Source organism: Rhincodon typus, chromosome 19 (genome assembly GCF_021869965.1).
Source record: "Rhincodon typus isolate 14 chromosome 19, sRhiTyp1.1, whole genome shotgun sequence".
Classification (NCBI taxonomy): Eukaryota; Metazoa; Chordata; class Chondrichthyes; order Orectolobiformes; family Rhincodontidae; genus Rhincodon; species Rhincodon typus.
In genome coordinates, this window is record NC_063350.1 from 16,124,047 (window position 1) to 16,146,627 (window position 22,581).

The 22,581-nt window shown below is 40.5% G+C and overlaps 1 protein-coding gene across 1 annotated transcript in view; it reads left to right on the plus strand.

Annotated features, from left to right (window-relative positions):
* The window catches only part of LOC109927125 (SS18L1 subunit of BAF chromatin remodeling complex), a 115,559-nt gene that overhangs the window by 12,113 nt on the left and 80,865 nt on the right, over positions 1-22,581 (plus strand). Inside the window, exons 3-5 of the mRNA XM_020527031.2 lie at positions 9,481-9,565; positions 17,189-17,333; positions 19,836-20,036. Coding sequence (XP_020382620.1) covers positions 9,481-9,565; positions 17,189-17,333; positions 19,836-20,036 — 431 coding nt within the window. The remainder of the gene's footprint in view (positions 1-9,480; positions 9,566-17,188; positions 17,334-19,835; positions 20,037-22,581) is intronic.

The following is a 22,581-nucleotide window of genomic DNA, read 5'->3' on the forward strand; positions in this document are numbered from 1 at the left end:
CAATCTAATATCTGGTATTTTTAAGTATTTACAATTCAATAAACATAAATTGGTGTTTCAGTAATTTATATGGTATGTGTCACTGCTTAGCATTTGAAGTTCAACTTGCCCCCAAAATATTTAGAGTGACAATAAGCCATTCAGCCCCTCAAACTGATTCTGGCACTTAATTGGATCTTAGCCAAGCTGTATGTAAGATCAAGAACAAAAACAAAGTTGCTGGAAAAGCTCAGCAGGTCTGGCAGCATCTGTGAAGGAGAAAACAGATTTAATGTTTCGAGTCTGATGACCCTTCCTCAGAGGACATGTATGTGAGAACATTGTATGTAAGATCAATCTACCCACCTTGCTTCTGTAACCTTTTCCCAACAAAACCTAACAATCTTAGTGTTAAGATTTTTATTTGACTCCCCAAGCTCACCAGCTTGAGAGGGAGGAAATTCCAGATTTCCTCAACCTTTATGTGAAGCAGTGCTTTCTGATATCACCCATGAATGACCTTGCTCATTATCAGTTTCAGCTCACTTGTTGTGATCTTTTCTACCGGAGGAAATAGGGTAGATAGAAGCCATCAAATCCTTTAACTATCCTAAACCCCTCAGTTAGATCATCTTTATTTACTTGCCCCTTTTTTATATTTCACACCGTGAAAATAGTTTTGTTTGACTTATGTTCTCTCTGTTCTTTATTGCCCTGCTTGTTATTCCTTCTCTCCTGCTTTTAAGGAGTTAAAGTTGATGTTTTGAGTGCAGAACTTCTTGCCTCTTTGTTGGGAAAATATGGAGACAGTGCAAAAGTTGGAATCATGATATCGGGAAACGTTTTTGCAATTTTCCTCTTAAGCCTCAAATGGTGATTTCAGAATCTAGCCATGGATCTGTGACTGCCCTACTTCCAGGCATTAATTTTTCTTTAAAACTACAATTTGCCTTATTTATATGTCACTACCATTCTCCTCACCTTCCCTGAGAAACTAGATGGTGCAAAGTCTTGATGTCTAGATCAGAATGGGTACCTGGCAGTTGCAGCAATGCTGAATATTGTCCAGCCATTATCCAACTGATTTTTACAGCAATGAGCCTGCAAGGGGTGGCACGGTGGCTTGGTGGTTAGCACTGCTGCCTCACAGCGCTAAGGACCCGGGTTCGATTCCGCCCTTGGGCGACTGTCTGTGTGGAGTTTGCACATTCTCCCAGTGTCTGCGTGGGTTTCCTCTGGGTGCTCCAGTTTCCTCCCACAGTCCAAAGATGTGCAGGTTAGGTGGATTGACCATGCTAAATTGCCTGTACAGTTCAGGGATGTGTAGATTAGGTAGGTTATAGAGGATGGGTCTGGGTAGGATGCTCTGAGGGTTGGTGTAGACTTGTTGGGCCAAAGGGTCTGTTTCCATACTGTAGGGATTCTATGATCTATACTCCATGACCAAATCCACCTTGACTCCATATCCACACAAGTCAGCATTGGAAAGCTACCAGCTTCACCACATTATCATACCTGCTTTCTGATCAACTCGCACACCATTCAACATTTTGCTTTGGAGATCAGGGACCCTATGACTTGCGTGATTCTGCCAGGTCACTTTGCACGTGGTAATACAATGCATCACATGGGATTTATGTTGTGGCCTTTAGCCTGCTTCTTTGCATTCACTCATGTTGCTCTCACTTGGAGGCTGCCAGCTTCTGTAAATTTCACCATGTTTCTTTAGCACACACTCACTGACTTTAACATTGTCTTATAGGCTGACAGCTTCTATGTGGCTCACACTGCTTTTTCAGCACACAGTGCTCGGTTACAGGTTACCAATATATGTGGTTTGCAGTGCTTTTTAGCCCAGAGGCAGATACAGGCACCTTGAAATATTGGGAAGCACAGAATAGTCAAGCACTAGAAGTTTCACTGTATGGCACGATGCTACGCCACATATGCAGCATGTACCTGCAGTTTACACAGTAAACACTCTACATGTGTTTCAAGCAAATATGTGAAAAGGGTCCAGATCTCATTGGAGTTCAGGGCATCTACTGCCTGTCGGAGGCAAATGACGGTCAGTCAAGGAGCTGGTCCAATTCCAGTCAAAGGGATTGGCCATAGTCAATCAGTCATCACTACCAGAATGCAAGGAAACCAAGTACTTCCAGTTTGGAGATTAGGCTGTGGTCTGTCCTGCAGGTCAAGTGCAAGGAGTTGGAAATTATGGGTAGGTCAGTCAAGGTACAGTGGAGACATCAGTCTGAGCCTGTTTTCCTGCAACAAGACTGACTATGAGACTCCGAAGAACTGAGTACGATGGAACTGGATGCATGGACAGTTAATCATAGAATCACCAAATCCTTTCAGTGTGGAAGCAGGCCATTAGGCCCATTGAGTCCACACTGACTCTCCGAACAGCCACCCCCTACCCTATCCCTGAAACTCTGCATCTCCTATGGTTAATCCCCCGAGCCTTGGACACTATGGGCCGTTTAGCATGGCCAATCCACCTAACCTGCACATCTTTGGGAGGAAGTTGGAGCGTCTGGAGGAAACCCATGCAGATATGCCGAGAGCATACAAACTCCACTGTCTTCTGAGGGTGGAATCGAACCCGGGTCCCTGGTGCTGTAAGGAACTGGTGCTAACCACTGAGCCATGGTGCCACACATAGTGATGATGCACATGCAGGTGAGGTGTTCCCAGTCAGTGAGTAGGACACACAGACAGCAGGAAAGGTTAGTGATTTGGAAGGATGAGCTGGGTGAGAAGGGTTGAGTGGACATGCTGCATGCAATAGTGAGAGTTTTAGTTCATGGGACACGGTGAGAGGTATATGCAATGGCAGTGTCAGTGAGAATAAATGGTGATCCTGCATGTGGGAAGCAGCAAAGAGAAGATGGTGATGTGTATGTTTGCAGAGAACAGATCATTGATCTTCTTTCTGAACTGCTGTGCATCCTTCTTCATTGGAACACAGTGTGGAACCTGATTACTGTTTGGGTCCAGCTGACTGGTTCTGGTGGCATTCCTTCTGCAGGTCATCAGTGGAATAATGGACTCCTCTCCTCTTTAACACTCCATTCAGCAACATTTCACATCCCTGACCATGAAGCTTTCCTTTCCTCTGAGTCAAGTCTTCAGTGATTAAAGGCGGAGCAGCGCAATGTGAGGGGCATTCCTGCCTTGCAGTGTCTGACGTGGTGTGCAACTGAACTTTAAATATGGTGTCAACTGTGTTGCACAATTACTGAAGTGAAAAGCCGAAGATTGTGTGAGAAATGTAGCTCCAAGCCAAGTATCTCACTTGACAAAATACTTAGAGTCATAGAGATGTACAGCATGGAAACAGACCCTTCAATCCAACTCATTCCTCCTGACCAGATATCCTAAATTAATCTAGTCCCATTTGCCAGCATTTGGCCCATATTCCTCTAAACCCTTCCTATTCATATTCCCATTTAAATGTTGTTATTGTTCCAGCCTCCACCACTTCCTCTAGCAGCTTTTTCCATACACGCACCATCCTTGGCATGAGAAAGTTACCCTTCAGGTCCCTTTTAAGTCTTTCTCCTCTCACATTAAACCTATGCCCTAGTTTTGGGCTTCTCTACCCTGGGAAAACGACCTTGGCTATTCAATCTATCCATGCCCCTCATGATTTTGTAAAACTCTATAAGGTCACCCCTCAGCCTCTAACAGTCCAGGGAAAATAGCCCCAGTCTATTCGGCCTCTTCCCCATAGCTCAAACCTTCCAACCCCAATGTGGTGATTGGAAGCAGGTGGATCTTGTTGACTATGAGATCCTTGATTGTGGTTGTTAATCTGGGCCAATCAGGAAGCCCTGGTTGACCAATATAAACAGAGATTTCGAATCTCCTCAGTTCAGCAACTGACTCTGAGCTGGCTGGGCACAGCCAGTGTACTGTGCACAAGTAAATAAAGGGTGACTTGGTGATGGGATACCAGCCTCTGTGTTGTTATTTCAGTGGTGATGAGGGAAAACAGGACATGCCTGAAGAACATTTGCTTGCAATGGTCATCTTGGAATTGGGACAAGCATTTCTGGCATCATGCCTTTATTTTGGAAGCTTGACTCGTTTGATCCAGCCGTCGAAGATTGAGCCCAGTGTGTGGAAAGAATGCAATATTTTTTTGTGGGCAAATGGCATTGGAGCAGATGAAAAGCAACAAGTAATCTTTCCGACTGATTGTGGACGTGCAGCATCTTCAGTTATAAGGGGCTTAACTTTCCCAGAGTCACCAGACACTAGAATCTTCTAAGAGTTGACAGAGTACGTTAAGGAATATTACAACCCCAAACCTCCTCCAATTCTTAGATGCTGTCGGTTTTATTTGGCTGTTAGAGAACTGGGGGAGTCTGTATCGGGATTTTTGACAAGGTTCAGATGACTGGCAGAGGCATGTGATTTTGGGTTAACACTGAATGAGATACTGAGAGACCGTTTGGTATGTGGGATTAATGACGTAACTGTGGAGAAGCGCCTACTGGCTGAACTGGACTTCAAACAGCACTACAGCTGGCTTTGTCATGAGAAAATGTGGCAACTGGAGTATATGAGTTGCAGGGTGTTCCGATGGAAGTGGACACTCTCCCCAGTCCGACTGAGCTTGGGGAACATCACTTGAATGTAGGCAATGTATTTAGTAGAATATCTGTTTTGACTGCTGTGGAATCTCTCAACTGGATAACATTTCCAGTAGAGCACATGCCATGTCTTCTGAAGTAAGCAGTAGCTGTACTGGAACCAGCAGATTCAGGAATCTGTCATTGGCTGGAAATATTTTGTATATCCAAATTCCCTGTGTTCATGGTAGCATTCAAGCCATTTTAAAGCTTTCCTGTAAAAATGTTCAGAGATACTTATTAATAATATTACTGGAGACTAGTGGAAGAGGTGAGGAGTGGATGACTAGATTTTAGAACTGCTGCTACGTTTATGTGAAATGTCAAACAAAACAATGTAGGTCTATTATTTTGCGCTGTAATACTGGGATTGGTGGGGTGGGGGATGCGGATTGTGGAGATTACTCCCCTGCCTAATGCTGGCAATAACTGTGACAAAATTTCAGGAAGTTTATACATTTTCAGAGAATTCTGTTTCAAGCTGAACCTCGATGAAAATAGACTCTCGATATAGATGAAGTGTTCAGAAGTTCTTGCATAACTAGCTTGTAAAACAAAGTGCCTCATATTGAAAGAGTGACTGGAATCAGAAGATGAATCGATCTGTCACAATGCATATCTCTGAGTCATTGATAGTTTCTTGATATGTGCACAGGATTACCTGCAAAACATTTTATTCTAAGCTCTGAGCTGATAGAGTGAAGACTGGAAGATGGTCAAACTGCATGAAAATAACTACAAAGTCAAATGAGAAAGCTTGACGTATAGTATTAAAATTCAATGACCACTTATGGCAGAACCAAATCTGAAAAATTACCACACATCCTGGTTATTTTCATTGTCTAAACTATCTTCATTCTCCAAGATATCATACCTTCTAATAGAGAATGTGACTGCCGAATTCAAAAAGGAAGAAGGACAAAAAGCAGGAAACTGCATGCCAGTTAGCTTACTGTCTGTCAAAGGGAAGATGCTATAAGCTATTATTAGAGATGTTATCGCAGGGCATTTAGATGATCGCAAGGTAATCAGGCAGAGTCAGCATTGCCTTGTGAAAAGGAAAGCGTGTTGAACCAATTTGTTGGAATTCTCTGATGACGTAACGTGTGCTATGGACAAAGGCGATGCGCTTAGAATTACAGAAGGCATTTGGAAAAAAAAGGTGCCATATCAAAGATTATTGTGGAAAATGAAAGCTCATGTTGCAGTGGATAAAAAATATGGCCTGGATAGAAGATTGACTGGCTAATGGGAAGCAGAGAATAGTCATAAATGGGTAATTTTCTGGATGACATGATTGAATGTGTGGTGTGCCACATCATTACTCGACCCTCATCCTTTTCCAATTTATATAAATGACTTGAACAAAGAGATAAAAGGTAAGGTTCTAAATTTGCTGATGACACAAAAATAAAAAGTAAATTAAGTTTGAAGAGGACACAAAGAGGCTCTAAGGGCTTATAAATAGGTTAAGAGGGTAGATAAGGATGTGGCAAATATAGTATGATGCAGGAAAATGTGAAGCTGTCTGTATTGGCAGCAAGAATAAAAAATAAGCAGATTATATAAACGGAGAGAGATTGCAGAGCTCTGAGATGGAGAATGATCTGGGTGACCTAATGCACAAATTACCAAAGATTAGTATGCAGGTGCAGCAAGTAATTTGAAAAGCTAATAGAATGTTATCTTTTTTTGGAGGGGGAATTAAATACAAAAGTAGTGAGGTTATACTTCAGTTGTACAGGGCACTGGTGAGATCACACCTGGACTACTGAGTCCAGTATTAGCCACCTTATTTATTGGAGGATGTAAATGCATTGGACGCAGTTCAATGAAGGTTTACTTGTGTAATACCTAGAATGAACAGGTAACCCTATAAAGTGGAATAGACTAGGCTTATATTTACTGGAGACAGTGGTGTGGAGGTAATTTCTCTGCCCTAGTGTTCCTTTAAATCCCAGGTTAAAATAGGGCTGAGTTCAAATCCAAACATGGTGGCTGGTGAAATCTGAAATCAGGAAAAAAATCTGGAATATAAAGCTAGCCAAATAGGAATTATGTCATCATTGTCAGAAAAAAATCTGGCTGATTAATCTCTTTAGGGAGAGAAATTTGTTGATCTACACGTGACTCCAGATCCATGGAAAAGAGGTTGACTCTTAAATAAAACAAAGAACTGCAAATGTTGGAAATGTCAAACACAAACAGAAATTGATAGAGGAACTCAACAGGTCTGGTAGCATCTGTGGAGAGAAAGCAGAGTGAACATTTCAAATCCAGTAGCCCTTCTTCAGAACATAATCATAGAATCCCTGCAGTGTGAGAGCAGGTAATGTGGCCCATTGAGTCCACACTGACCCTCCGAATATCACTGCACCCAGACACACCCAATCCTTCTAATCCTGCATTTCCTATGGCTAATCCACCTTTCCTGCACACTATGGGCAATTTAGCATGGCCAATCCATATAACCTGCACATCTTTGGGTTGTGCAAGGAAACCAGAGCACCCGGAGGAAACCCACGCAGACACAGGGAGGATGTCTGTGTGGAGTTTGCACATTCTCCTGAGGGTGGAATTGAACCCTGTGCTCCTGGCACTGTGAGGCAGCTGTGCTAACCACTGAGCCACTGTGCCACCTCTCAGTTGACTCTTAAGTTCCTTTTGAGCAATTTGGGATGGGCAATAAATGATTGCCTAGCCAGTGACACCCACATCCTGTGAAAAACTTTTAAAAAATGCTTTGAAGGTTAAGAGTTGACTTGATTGAAACCTATAATACGCTGAGAGCCCTTACAGGATGAGTGGGGAAATCTAGAACTAGGGGTCATTGTTGAGGAAATATTTGTTTTCTCACAAAGGATTGAGAGCCTTTGGACCTCATTTACACAAAAGGTTAAGAAAGCCGAGTCGTTGAGTTTTTTTTTATGGCAGAGATAGATTCTTGGCAAGTAAGGAGTAGGAGGTTATTGGAGGTAAGTAGGAATGTGGAATAATCAGATCAGCCATCATCTTATTGAATGGCAGGGCAGGCTTTAGTAGCCCTCTCCTGCATCTATTTTGTATGTTAATATGTTACAAGCTTTATTTATACAAGTTAATTTTTATTCACTTAATGTGATAAAAGGAAACCAAAATTTAAGTACAAAAGTTCAATAATTATTGAGAATGGAATTGTAGAATTGACAATTGAATATGTGACTTGCCTTCCTACAACTGAATAGTTTGAAAATCCATTCACAACCTTTCTTGTACCTTGAACTTTGGGAGCAGTTTTCCCCTCCTTAAATTCTTAGGTAAAATATACATCTGTCAATTGGCTTCAGTTGTTGATTTTGTAAAGCCTGGTTCATCACTAAGGTGTCAAATCTTTGGCTTGTGTTTGGTCCTTTAATTCCACCTTGTTACTCCATTTATATTTATTATCTGCACTGAATTTGAGGTATAGGATCATGGAAAGGCTTTTTTTCCCATAACAGTGGAGTTTGCAATTGGGCAACCATGTATGTAGATACTAGCCTCTGTCGTCACTAACTAGGATTTGCCCTGTTATTCTGCCATCTGCTGCTGTCAATGCTGCTCATTTTGGCGCAGCTCTGGGCGTATTTTCTCTTGGGACAAGCTGCTGTGTACAAAGGACATCCTGTGGAGCAGGTGTATCTGTCATTGAAGATCATCTGGGTTTTGGCTCTTGTCTGGACTGAGATTTGATGAATGTCAAGCTTTATATAAGAAGGAAAGTCACCAAGTTAACATTATATCAATACATACTACTCAGATCCCTGAAACTGCCGTAATCATTTTGTTCTCTTTACTATAGCAACCTTAAGGTCAAAAATTTAAGGACATTGCGTTAGCCCCTGTGTAGGGAAAGGAGAAATTAGTCATAACATTCAGCATGAGTGTACTTCTTAGTTAACTATATCGGAACCACATACCCTCATGATGCAAAACTTTGGACTTCCCAAAACCAATCATCATTTTATGTGTTAGCCTTTCAGTTTCAACCTTGCTTAGAATATAAAATATTGAATGTCTTGTGATGTCTGAATACATCTCATTTGTATAAAGATGTGCACATTCCTGGCAGCACTCATCATTTTGATGTTATGGCCATACCTAGAGATCTACCTGGTGGTGGAGCACAAGGGTTTTTGTATCACTGTTTAACACAAACTCCTTATACCAGTTTCCTAACCCTCTCTATTTTGTACCCAGAGATCAATTTATTGTAAGTTGAAGGAGAAGGAGAGGATATTTGGATAAATTATTTTGATGTTTTTTAATTTTGTATCCCATTATCAGAAGTGATAATTATTTTAGCACATGACCATGGGTTAGTTAAGCATTTGGCTTTATCTGGTATTTTCAAACCTTGCCTTTTAATCTGTTTCAGTCAGTTTGGTACACGATAATTCACTTTAGTTGATATCAATTGCTTTGCTTTTCTAATTTTTAAATAATTAATTCAAGTGTGGATCCAATGACTGAAATAAAATATGGAATAGAACAAAATGATTACTTAATAATGCATTCACATAACTGGTCTACATGAGACTGCCTCCTTCAACCACATTTAGAAACTGATGGGGGGTGATGGAGTACTAAAAACCCTTTGAATGTGTATTTACTCTATAAATTAATAACTCAAGTTGATCCTGCATTAGGAGACAATCTGAATAGAGATTTTTTTCAGATACACTTCTGTGTGTCAGGGCAAGCCCACGCAATGAAAGGACATGTGAGTTTATCATTACCATTTTCATTATCATTCTTATCATTATTGCAAAGATTTATAATAAGTACTTTCCTCCATGAATTAAAAGCAAAATTTTACCTGTGTTCTTCCATTTCTTAGATACCAACAAATGCTGCACAGAAATTTGGTTTACCTGGCAACAATAGCAGATTCCAACCAAAATATGCAGTCGTTGCTACCTGCTGTAAGTAATGTACCAGTGGTTGCAAAACCAGGGTTGTGGCATGTTTGGCAAGACACTTAAAAGATCTACAATAATGAATGATATTGCTAGATCAATGCTCTACCTATTAACATTTAATTCAACCTCTCTCTCTGCAAACCACTACAGATCTGGCATAGGTATTTTTGGGCATTATGATGTAGAATTGCATATTTGCATCCTAATTAATAAAGAGATAATGATGAAGACTTATTTGTATAGCATATTTCATGATCACCAGACTTGCCAAAGGACATTTCAGCTAATATGGTAGTTTTGGAAATGTGATTACTGCTATAATGTAGATATGTGGCAGCCAATTTCCACCTAGCAAGCCCCAAAACAACAATGTGACGACAACCAGAGAATTTTTTTTTTGTTTCATTAATTGAAGGATAATTATTGACCAGGACACTGAGAATAAATTTCCTACTTTTCTTTGAGCTAATGTTGTGGGGGATATGTGACATCCACCTGGGAGGTCAGACAAGGCATTGGTTTAAGATTTCATTAAAAAGTAGTGCAGCACTTCTACAATGTTCCAATCATCAGTGTTAACTTTTGTGCTCGTGTTATAGAAGGGGAACTTAACTCGCAACCTTCTGTTGTGTGTTTTGAGATTAATTTATCACTTTTGATAAATGCACAACTCTTGATTAACTTGCAGTTTCTTGAATACTGATAGAACTGCTAGTCAATAGTTCTGCTACCCCTAGTACTGATCTGTTGTTAGGGTTCTTTGTACAGTTCCATTAAGATGTAGATTTCTTAGATTTGTGAAAAAATTCTTGTAAAGCAGTTGTGGGGTAAGTTTTATCAAGAACTTGCAGATCAAAAACGAAATAGGATCAGTTGAGATGTACATTAAATTACAGTTTTTCTGTGAATAACATTATTGGACAATGTCTATGCTAATTTATTTTTAATTAATTGCCTTTGCCTTGCTTTGAATAGACTATCTACAATTCTTGCATCAGAAATAGCACAAATCTGTTTCCAGTACTGATTTTAAAGGGTGTACTCTGTTTAATAATATGCAAAGATTTCTAATGAGCAAATGTGTAGTTTTTAATCCTCTAGCCAGATGCCAATTTACAATCAATTTAAACTTCCTTGCTTGTAAAACTTGGTTCCCTGTGGAAGGAGGTTAATTGAATGCTTTTGTTTATATTTGAAGATCAATTTTTAAAAACAGTCGAAGAAAATGGTTTTTCAAAAATTTGCATTTGCAATGACATGTTCCACGACCTCAGAATGCTCCAAAGTACTTTGAAGCCAGTGAAATGCAGGTACTGTTATAATGTAGGAAACACAACAACTGAATTGCACACACCAAGCTTTTCTGCAAACAGCAACAAGATAACTGCTCAAATCATCTGTTTTTAGTAGGTGGCTGAGTGATGACAATTGGACTGGATACCCAGCGAACCTCCCCGTTATTCTTCAAATAGTCCACGCGATTTTTTAACATCTACCTGCGAAAGTAGGTGGGGCCTCAGTTCAATATCTAAACTGAAAGTCTGTACCTGTAGCCATGTAGCACTGAAGGAGTGTCAATCTGGGTTTTTGAACTCAAGTCTCAAGTCTCTGACAGAACCACTAGGCTGGAAGCATGGCTGAAGCATTTTAATGTTCAATATTTGTTTTTGCTCTCACGAAGAGGAGCAAGATACAAGCTATGAAATTCCCTTGGCTGAATGCTTTAATGAAGACCTCAGATGATTCCACTTCCTACATCAGTCTGTACTGAAAGCAACCTGTAATTTATCAACAATTCCAGACCATTTTATGTTGTGATATGAGCGTTTAAAAACTGTCTATGTTGAGGTGACTTCAATGCATTTTCTTCAGGACTTCTACATATATTAGAGTGAACCATTTGGCCCAGTAGTTTGAAAACTATTGATCCAAATATTGCATTGTAAGTGGGAGTGATGGCACTCACTGCAAACTGAGAAGAAAAATGCTGAAAAATATTAACCGATTTGTGTGGTGTTCGGTTTTAATTTCCTGATTTGAACTTAATTCTGCTGACTGTTTTAGAGGATTTCAATGTCATCAAGCAGGCTAATTAGCCAATCACATCGAAGAATTCTTACAGTCTAAAAATCAGAAAATAACAAGTAGGTTTTATTGTTCACTTACAATGTTGTAAAAAGCAAAATAAAAATTGTGGCTTACACGTGGGGTTAAGGAAAAAGATGAGGTATCGTAGACCAATAAAACATGATAAATGTGTTGATGCTTTTTGTCATATGGACTGGAGAAATTTGATGATCCTCAAAATGAAGTCAGTTTTCAGGGCTACACAGGTTGTTGCAAGTAGTTATGAACTTGCTGCACTGTTTACTTGAAGTATAATAGTGTTTTTAACAAGGTATAATTTTTTTCACAGTGGGATTCATATCTTCTAATAAGTTCAAAATGATTGCCATCTTTGAGATCTTCAACAGCACACTTTCTGGAATAGTAGGGAACTGCTGACATAAACTTCTGGACTTCTGATTTTAATTCCACCTGTGCTGTAATTATTCCAGCTCGTGGTACTACTGGACCAGTCAGAGGCCAGAATGAAATCTGGCCTCCTAGATCATTTTTCTTTGGTTTACCTATTGGTTATTCACTGTAAATTTTCTTTAACAACAGAACAAAAGTTTATTTCACAAAAGATGAAAACAGAATAAAAAATCTGGAAAGAAAACAGGTAAAATAAAAACACCCAGCAAAACAGACTTTTAATCCATTCTCCAACAATATCCACTTGACAACAAATTAAATCCAGATAAATTACCCCTCTATATCCAACATTGAAGTTTGATGTAGTTGATTCTCCACTGTTCTTTACTGTTAACTGTGAAATTTTCTTACATGAATACACATAAAAGTGAGAGCTTAGACTTTCTCAGCTTTTTAATAACCTGCAAACCTACACAAATGCAGGTTAACTGTGCTTTGCCCAAACTGTTCTATACTTGTTTTCTAGGACAGAAGCTATATTTGCTTCTAACCCCATAGGTCTCCTCCAAACTGCCTAAAAACTATTAATCACTTTTTTTCTATACTAGAATCAATCCTTGATTTTTCTGAACCTCTAAGTGTTATAAACGAGCACAGTTTTCTGATATGTACTGAATTATATCTCTATTCTGGAAAGACTGTCTGATCTAGTTACTATTTTCTTAAAATGTTTCAGAAAAGTAATCAATCCTGAGTGTCAAGATTTTATAATCCAACCTCCAAAAAGTTACTAATAGATAAATCAAACACCCTTCATTGTAGTGGCACCAAAAAAATCCTGCCAGTTTCACAGAGAAATTGCAGCGACCACTGAAAGTTTTGTTGTCACTAAAAATCCAGCTATTGTTTTCATACTGAGTCACTTATTTATTTCTCCATCTTGAAATTTAAGGCTTTACATTTTCCAAGGCTTCTAACCTAATTGTACAGTAGACATCTAACTACTCAACTTTTGTGTTGTGCTCTCTACCCTAAACAATTTAAATTCACTGTATGTGTATTCTGATGATGATTTAAGAATCTGACCACCAATTATTTCAATTATTAGTGCATTTGAGATACTGTAATTATAAGACCATAAGATACAGGAGCAGAATTAGTCTCTTTGGCACATCAGGTCTGTTCTGCCATTCGATCATGACTGATCTGTTTCTCAACCCCATTCTCCTGCCTTCTCCCCATAACCTTTGAATCCATCTTAATCAAGAACCTATCCATCACCTTCTTTATTACACTCATTGATTTAGCCTCCACAGCCTTCTGTGACAATGAATTCCACAGTTTAATCGCATTGTGGCTAAAGAAATTCCTCCTCCAGTTCTAAAGGGTTGTCCCTTCACTCTGAGGCTGGGCCCTTGGTCCTAGTCTCTCCGACTAGTAGTAACATCTTCTCTGCGTCCACTCTATCCAGGTCTCTCAGTATTCTCTAAGTTTCAATGAGAAACCTTCATCCTCATCATTCCACCCCCCCATCCTTCTAAACTCCATTGAATATAGAACCAGATTCCTCAACTGCTCTTCACATGACAAGCCCTTCAACCCTGATATCATTCTTGTAATCCAAGGCCACTACACCCTTCCTTAGATACGGGACCCAAAACTGCTCACAGTATTCCAAATGTGGTCCAACTCGAGCCTTATACATCCTCAGCAGTACATCCCTGCTCTCATATTTTTGCACTCCTCGAAATGCATTGCATTTGCCTTCCTAACAGCCAACTGAACCTGCATGTTTATCATAAGAGAATCCTGAACTAGGACTCCCAAGTCCACTTGTGCTTCAGATTTTCGAAGCCTTTCCCCACTTAGAAAATAGTCTATGCTACCTACCAAAGTGCATAACCTCACTTTCCTACATTGTATTCCATCTGCCACTTATTTGCCCACTCTCCTAGCCTGCCCAACTCCTTCTGCAACCTGTCTGCCTCCTCAACACTATTTGTCCCTCCACCTCTTTGTGTATCTGCAAACTTAGCAACAATGCTCTTGGTTCCTTCCTCCAGATTGTTAATGTATAATGTGAATAGTTGTGGCCCCAACATGGATCTCTGCTGATCTCCACTAGTCACCGGCTGCCATGCTGACAAAGATCCTTTTATCCCCACTGTGTGTTCTGCCAGTCTATCCATACCAGTTCCTTGCCCCTAACACCATAACACCACCTTGTTTAGCAGCATCCTTTGTAGCATCTTGTGAAAGGTCTTCTGGAAATCTAAACAGATTATATCCACTAGCTCTCTCCTTTGTCTAACTTGCTTGTTTTTTCATCAAAGAATTCTAACATGTTTGTCGGGCATGACTTCACCTTGGCAAAGCTGTGCTGACTCGTCCCTATTTTACCATGCACTTCCAAGTACATCACAATCTCATCCTTAATAATGGACTCTAAACTATTACCAATGGCCAAGGTCAGGATAACCGGTCTGTAATTTCCCATCTTTTGCCCCCCTCCCTTCTTACACAGGGGTGTTAATTATCCATTTACCAGCCACTGACTCCACTGATTCTTGAAGGATCACAACCAATGCCTCCACAATCTCCTCAGCTATCTCCTTCAGAGCCCTGGGACGTAGTCCATCTGGTCCACGTGATTCATCCGCCTTCAGACTTTTCAGCTTCGCCATCACTAAGGCGAAGGTGCTGGCCACTACACTCACCCCTGTCCCCCTAACCCTCAGGAAGTTCTGGTATGCTGCTGGCATCTTCCACGGTGAAAGTTGATGTAAAGTACCCATTCAGTTCCTCCATCATTTCTTTGTTACTCTCATTGCTACTTCTCCAGCCTCCTTTTCCAGCCGTCCACTATCTGCTCTTGCCACTTCCTCACCATTTATCAGACAAGGATTTGGTAGATGTAACTAGGAATTAATCAGTTTCTGGATTAATGGCTGGAATTTTACATCCATGTCCTGGGAGCAGGTTGGTGGATAAGGGAAGGGGGAAAGCAGTGGGGGTAATTAGCTGGCATGGTGAGGCATTACCTATCTGCTAACACTGGCATTTTATCAATGGCCTGGGTTGATGTCTCATACCCCATTGACACCACTTGAAGGTCTCCTCTTCCCACTGGTATTTTGCCAATTGGAGGTGGTCTCCTTGTCACATGGCAAGGTTACGAGATGGATCCCGGCAGTCTGGATGTGAGTCCAGAATGGGGTAGGGTGAGGGTTTGGTCTGTCCAATTCTATTCCCAATAGAAGCCAGCCATCCCAGAGATGCTTGTTCTGCTAACCCTCTCCCCCTCTTCCTCCCACACCCCGCCAGGCATCCCAATTCTGGCTGTCAGCAGCCTTGCCAGGCCTGCATAACTTGCCCTGATGAAATCACCCGATTTACCAAGCAGTCTGATCTCTATTTTGTTCCCCTTGAGGAACTAGCTGCAGTCCCAGCAGTGGCCACTGCACTTGGGGGTGCTGCTGTGGCTTAGGGGCTGCCAAGCTATCCAATTGGTCGGCAGCACTTGAAGATGAGACATCCTGCCTGATTGGGGCAGAAGCCCCAACAAAAGACATTTAACAACAAAGGGTCCATAAAAGCAGGTTGTGAGTTCCCTGCCAGGCATCAATGGGCTTGCCATTGCAGATGACTGGGTGGGACAGTGGCTCCATGAAAAATGCCAGCCAATATTTCACATTTATCAACTAAAACATTGCACATTACTTTCCATATGAACAATGCTCAAATTGATTCAAAGTTTTATTTTGAGGTACTGTCGGAAATTGTGCCAGCTAAATAAACGAGTCACTTTTTTGTTCCTGGCCTGTTTTCATTCAGGTCACTCAGGCCAAAGAAGGCAGTGGCTCACTGTACAGATTACTTAAGAACAAAGTATACTCGGAGCCAATGGAAAAAACTGCTATTCATCAATAATGTGCTCTTTGTATGGAACAATTTATTATATTCGAGCTAGAAAACAAATTTGGTATTTTTCCATACCTTGATATTCATCTAATCTTTGGTGCAATGCTGCAGACGTAGGGAAATGTTTTCCATTGTTCAATACAGGGATCAGTGTAGAATAATAATGAAGTATTAGTTGCAGCGTCCATACATCTATCCAAAGAAAATATAAGGATCGTGAGAGCTGACAATTTAAACCTCCTTTCCCACACATCCACATCTCACTTTCCCATGAGGTTATTGATTTATGATAATGCAGTGGCTCATGTGCTAGGGCCCAATCTAATTTGAGGCAGTGAAGAGCTGCAAGTTGATAGTTTGCTGGGGGTGGATGATGTACAGCTGTTGAATCCAATCCTTTCATTGTACTTTCCAGCGGAGTTGCTGGGTAGGAGAAGAAATCCTTTTTTAAGAAAACCCTTTTCTATCCTGTGACTCACAGGCTAATATTTTCACCCTTAACCACTATCCTGGCTCGGATTAGCTAACCAGACATTGACCCTATCCTGGCCTACCTGAGGACTACATTAGTTAGTAAAGTTAATAGTTGTTCTGTTAGATTCTAATTGAAACAAGCTTGAACTTTTTAATTTTGAGCGTGTAAAGCAGTCTGCCTCTGACAAACTTCAGTGCAAAACAGAGGGGATGGATCATTGTCGTGGGTGCTACCTTTTTGAATGAGCTGATTTCTTCTGCCTGTTCGGATCATTTAAAGGATCCTATGGTGCTTTTTGAGGATCACAGATTAGCATTCCTCTTTCTACCATCCATCACCAAGCCACAAATATCTACTCATTCATTCAATTCATCTCAGAGGGATCCTGTTGGGCACAATTTAGCTGTGTAGTCGTCTATATATAACTATAAATGCACTTCCGAAAAAAAATCTGTATAATGTAAAGTGTTTTAGGATGTCTTGAAAATGTGATATCTTGGTATAGAAATGCAAATGTATTTAGTCTTTCTGTATGAATGTAATACTTGGTTTTCTCTGCTGTGAGATCATTCCCCTTCAGAGAAGACTATCTTAACTACTGGTAGAATAGAATAATTGCTGTGGTGATCTTCCAAGACATTGGAAAGTAGCAACATCTTTATTTTCAATAAAGGAATTTTAAGGTCTTTATTTTCTTTGAAAGTTTAATTATTAATTGTGCACATTTTTCCTCTGTGATTTCCTTTACTTAGCCACCTTCCCAAAACCTGTCAATGGGGCCAGGAGGAATGAATCTTTCTGGATCAAATCAAGCTTTACATTCACAGAATGTTCCCAATGACACCATGGGAGGAGGTATACCCCCTTCTCCATTAATGCAGAGCCAGATGAGCAATGGTAGGTTATCTAACAGCACTAAACAGTGCCAATGTTCTTATTTAATGTGTTGCAGTATTAAGGTATGGGATCTGCTAGATTATAAGTCAGAAAGATGAGTAGAATTCAGGCTAGTGTTATGTCTGGCGTATGGGATTAATTGCAAACAAAATATCTTTTTCAGTAACAACATCCACCACTGGTGTAGAAACTCACAAAGTCTTCAAATTAGTCAATATAACAATCTAAATGATGAATGGAAAATGTGCATAAGTCATGAAAACCTTATCATGAGTTAAATTGAAGCAATGTTCCTCAAAATGATGTTTACTTTTTCTCTTTATTTCTCCTATTTAATACAGACTGGTTCATATTGTAGTATGGCTCTCGGCTACTTTTCTATAAAGGCACTTTTTCATGGTGGCAGCAAGCTAACCAGTACCCTGTCTCCATTCCAGCTCTTCTGGTTTCAATTTTAGTGAGGGCTAAGATTTACCGGCCTGTGGAGCCAGGCTGGAAGGCAGGGAGCCAACAAAATCGTAGGGAGCTGGATCGAAAGGTTCTGTCAAAGGAACCTTGGTGAGTTGCTGCTGTACACCTTGCAGATGATGTTCACTGCTACTACTGAAGGTCAGTGGTAGAGGAAGTGAATGTTGAAGCTGATGGATGGTGTGCTAAACAAATGAGCAGCTTTGCTCTGGATGGTGTTGAAAATTTGCTGTTGGAGCAGCTCCCATTCAAGCAACTGGAGCATAAACCATTAGGCTGTTGTGCATTGTAGATGGTGGACAGGTTTTTGGGAGTCAGGAGTGACTCCCCTCACAATTGCCAGCTGCCAACTTATTCTCATTAATAAGGCTGCTCTAATTCAGTGTCTGGTCAGTGACATCCAGGCTGTTGATGGGGGATTCAGCCCCTGGGGGATGGGCTGCCAGTTTCAATGATTAACTGCCCATTTTTAATGTGCCATTTTGCTGTTGCATGAGCGGCCAGCTAAATGGAGGTGGCCCCTTGTGGGGAGGGGAAGATCTTACACAGTGCAGTAATGATCACAGCGGGGATGGCACCCCTTGTATCTCCAACAAGGTCCCCAGTAGGGATTTCCTTCCTGGACACAGCCCTTTCTTAATTTTAAATCTTGTCTTTGTTTACCTTCTGCAGGATCCTGATTTTCTGCCAGCCTTGGCAATGATCACCACTCCTTGTGGTACTACTGAACTGCTGCCGTCTGTCGATTTCACAATTTTGAGTTTTTCGATACTGGCCCTTCCTTATAAAGTTGGAGTTGCTATTCATTTACTTTTCAGTGTGTCTTTGTTGTTGTTTCCTCCTTAATATGTGCAGCTGGCCTAGTGTTGGTATTAACAAAGAATCTCATGTTACTGCTATTGCCAGTAATTGAGTAAATTGTCCTTCCACTCGCTCTATCTTTCAACTCATCCCTCCCACTCCCACTCCACTCCACCCCCAAAACACACACACACACACACACACACACACACACGGGAGCGTTTCTCACAGACTTGTAAATAAAGTCTATATAAAAACAAAACACCATGGACGCTGGAAATCTGAAACAAACACAGAGAATGCTGAAGAACTCAGCAGATCCAGCAGCACTTGTGGAGAGAGGAACAGTGTTAATATTTCAAGTCTGCTATGACTCTTCCTCAGAACTAAGCAGGCTTTTGAAGAAGAGTCACAACCAAACTTAAAACTTGTTAACTCTGGTTCTCTTTCTATAGATACTGCCATCCCAATAAACTCTGTAGGTAGGTTTTGTAGAGAGGAGTCGGGCCAATGTGATGGCTGGTGGTACTACAAGTTATGGTAACTAGTCATATTGTAATGAAAGTACCAGTAAGTCTGTATGTTATGAGAGATAGGGCATGTGATGGGCCCCAATCACCCATCCATTTAAGAGGCATAGATGGAATTTGTTTTGTCACAGTTCACCTTTGATTTCATTTAGGGGTCTGGGTTCCTGGTCTCCTTCATTACTGTCTGCATTATCTGTTCAGTAGTAAATGGTGCTGGTTGGGCCTTGACGACCTTGTTATGTTTGCAACCATTCTGCAACAGTTTCTTGGAGGAGCAGACAGGCAAAATAACCTGCAACAACTTTTCTTTTTATTCCTTCATGTGGGCATTATTGTCTAACCTAGCTCTTATTGCTCATCTTGAATTGGCCTGGGGAAGGTAGTCATGAACTGCCTTCCTGAACTGTTGCGGTCCTTGGGTGTTGGAAGACCAACAGTAAACTGCACCACTGTTGAATCTGAGTTAAATTTCTCGTTTATGATCAATTTCGGTTTATGGGCCTATTCCTTTTAACTTGTACGTTTCCACACACTGTATCATCTTCAGGTAAGATGGTTGCAACTGGAATAGAAAGGGGGACTTTGTCCCTTGGGTTTAGGTTTTGAATGAGCCTGGGCCACTGAAGTGTCTGCTGAACTATTGATTGATTTGAAAGGTTAATAGAACAGATCATCGTGACCGAGTCTGACTCTGTTTCTTTAGGTCCGTCTCACGTTTCAGTGCAGCAATCAGGGCCAGCAGCAATACCAAGCTCCTCAATGACCATGCCTGTAAATAACCATGGAAGTGCAGGGGGTTACAGTCACTCTGTCCCCTCATCACAAAGTATGCAGATGCAGAGTCAGGGCCAGTCGATGGCAAACTACGGATCTCGGACAAACATGAGCATGCAAACTGGTCAAGGTAAACTTTTGAAAGTTGCCATGTCGTGTTAATGTAATAAATAATTTCAGCATGCGTGACTTTTATATTTCTGAGCAACTTGTATAAAGTATCTCAATTTATTTGATCAGATTTCTTTCACCCTTGAGCAGATGCCAAAATAAATCTTTGAACAATTTACTTAAAATGGCCACAAATATGCTTGAACAGTATAAGCATTTGTCCAGGTCTTTTCTCCTGTCTAGGTGAAACCAGTTTAATATTTTCAAGAGTTCTGAATAGATCTGAGAAGCTTTTGAAGCTTGAGTGTAACCTGCAAATATTGAGGCTGTTTGTATTTTTCCTGACATTCAAAACTCCTATGATAGATGAACGATCATGTTTCCAAAATCTTACTGAAGCCTCTCTTGGCCAGCTTACAATAGGAGCACTTCGAGTGTAGCTGTTTCGCAGTTAGAAATTTGTTTTTTATTCCTTTTGCTGTAATTGGGAACTAAGTGGAGGGGCTTTCTTACCTTTTGTTGAGAGCTAAGTACTAGAATTTATGATGATTTACAGACATGCCTTTTAATTTTTGCCTTCTGCATAGCAGAGAAATTATACTGGCTTGTGAGAGAAACCTGCCGAATGCAATCTTAGCATTTGTCAAGGCAGCTGTTTATGTTGAATTGCCTTCATTTCAAGTTCATGAATATAAAACAGTAGGTTTGTTTTAGGTCAAGAATCTAGCTTTGTTCTATGGTTGTTATGACTAGTGAAGTTCTACTTCAAATCACAATCAATGGCTTCTTCTTTGAGTTGTCTATCTGAAAAATTGACTGGAACACATGGATAAGGACAAAGTGATTGGAAGAGATTTTAACTAAAAATCACTGTCTTTATTTTCCATTTGAGAAAGCCTGACCTGCACACTTCTCAAATATACACCCAATCCGTGTTTCTGTTTGTCTATGATTTGTGTCTTTTCACACAGATGTTGGATTTGCAGCAGATTTTGAGATGTGACAGAGTTTGTGAGGGCTGGGGTGCAGAGCTGGGCCAATTGGAAGTCCTGTCTTGGTTTTGCAACACAGCAACCCAACTCCCCACATTGATTAAAATTCAGTTAAACCTCAGCCCTTATCCTCATACACCCATACACTTTGCATACCAATCTATTCTACCTCAGGTCCCTCATGCCATCCTGTGTCGCAGATTGCTGATGGATCTTCACTAACACCCCACCCCCATTTCACCCTAAGCCGGCTCAAGTCACCCATGCTCCTTCAAACTCTATACATGCTGCGCTATGCTCCCAAATATTGACAATGCTACCCTATGCTCACTCAATTGCCCAGTCACCCCAATACTACCACACACCCCTGCTGAGAACCCCACAGCATCCTCATACAATTCACCCAATACATCCATGTATCTTTCACAGCCATTCACCCAGTATGCACTATGTCCAGTCCTCAGAAGCTATGTGATAGCAATGAGAATTATTCAAAAATCAATAGAAAAGAACCTCTAACAATGATTTAAAGTTCTGAATTCAAACATACTGGCATTGTTACAGGGAGAAAAGTACACTGTTTTAAAAAGTGTGGTCCTTTAAGTACTTATTTGGTTTTTTAAGCGAACACATCACCACATCAAAGGCATATTCTGCATTTTTTTTCTATGGGATGCGAGCATCTCTGGCTGGGCCAGCATTTAGTGTCTATCCCGTTATCGACTTTTCACTGCTCCTAGGAACAAGTGACAATTTATTAAATAAATAAATAATAGTTGCCCTTGAGGGGGTAGTGGTGAGCTGCCTTCCAGAACTGCTGTACTCTGTGTGCCGTAGGTAGACCCAGAATGCCACTAAGGAGGGCGTACCAGGATTTTGACCAAATGATCCATCTGTTATGGCAGGCTCCTTAAAAAAGTTTAAATTATTCTTTGATCGATAATGTATCAGCTGAGCTGAAATAACCATAGCATTTAAAACCCTGTCAGGTATTTCTAATAGCTACAGGAGTTTTAACAACAGAATCCAGCTATATTATCACTAGTGGACTAGATGCGGATTTTGTTTTCAGTTTTCAAACATACAGCTGTTATAATAGCTTTTGCTCAAAATTATATCACAGCACAAAACATGACAGCAGAGATTGACAGAATGCTTGTTTTTACAATTTTATTACACTTTGACATTTTATACACTGAGCAAACTAATATAATGCATGGCAACACTTGTGAAATGATGGTCAATGTAAGGATCAACTTACCTTTGCATTAAAAAAAAGATCTACATTACAATACAGCATCGAGTATTGACACTTGAAGGTGTCAAAACATTTTAAGTTTATCTTTCAGAATGTTGCAGACACCTCATAGGTTTTACGTAGTGTTCATGAACTCTTCAAGGAGTTGTGTGTTTTGTTTTCAGAACTTCTAAAATTCACACTAGTACAAGAAATGGGAATCCTCATCTCAGAACAGGCATGTGAATGCACGTGTGTTTTAAAATGAGACCTTCCAAACCCATGAAAAGACCACATTAAAATGGTGTGAGGTCAGGAACTTAGATGGAGATAGG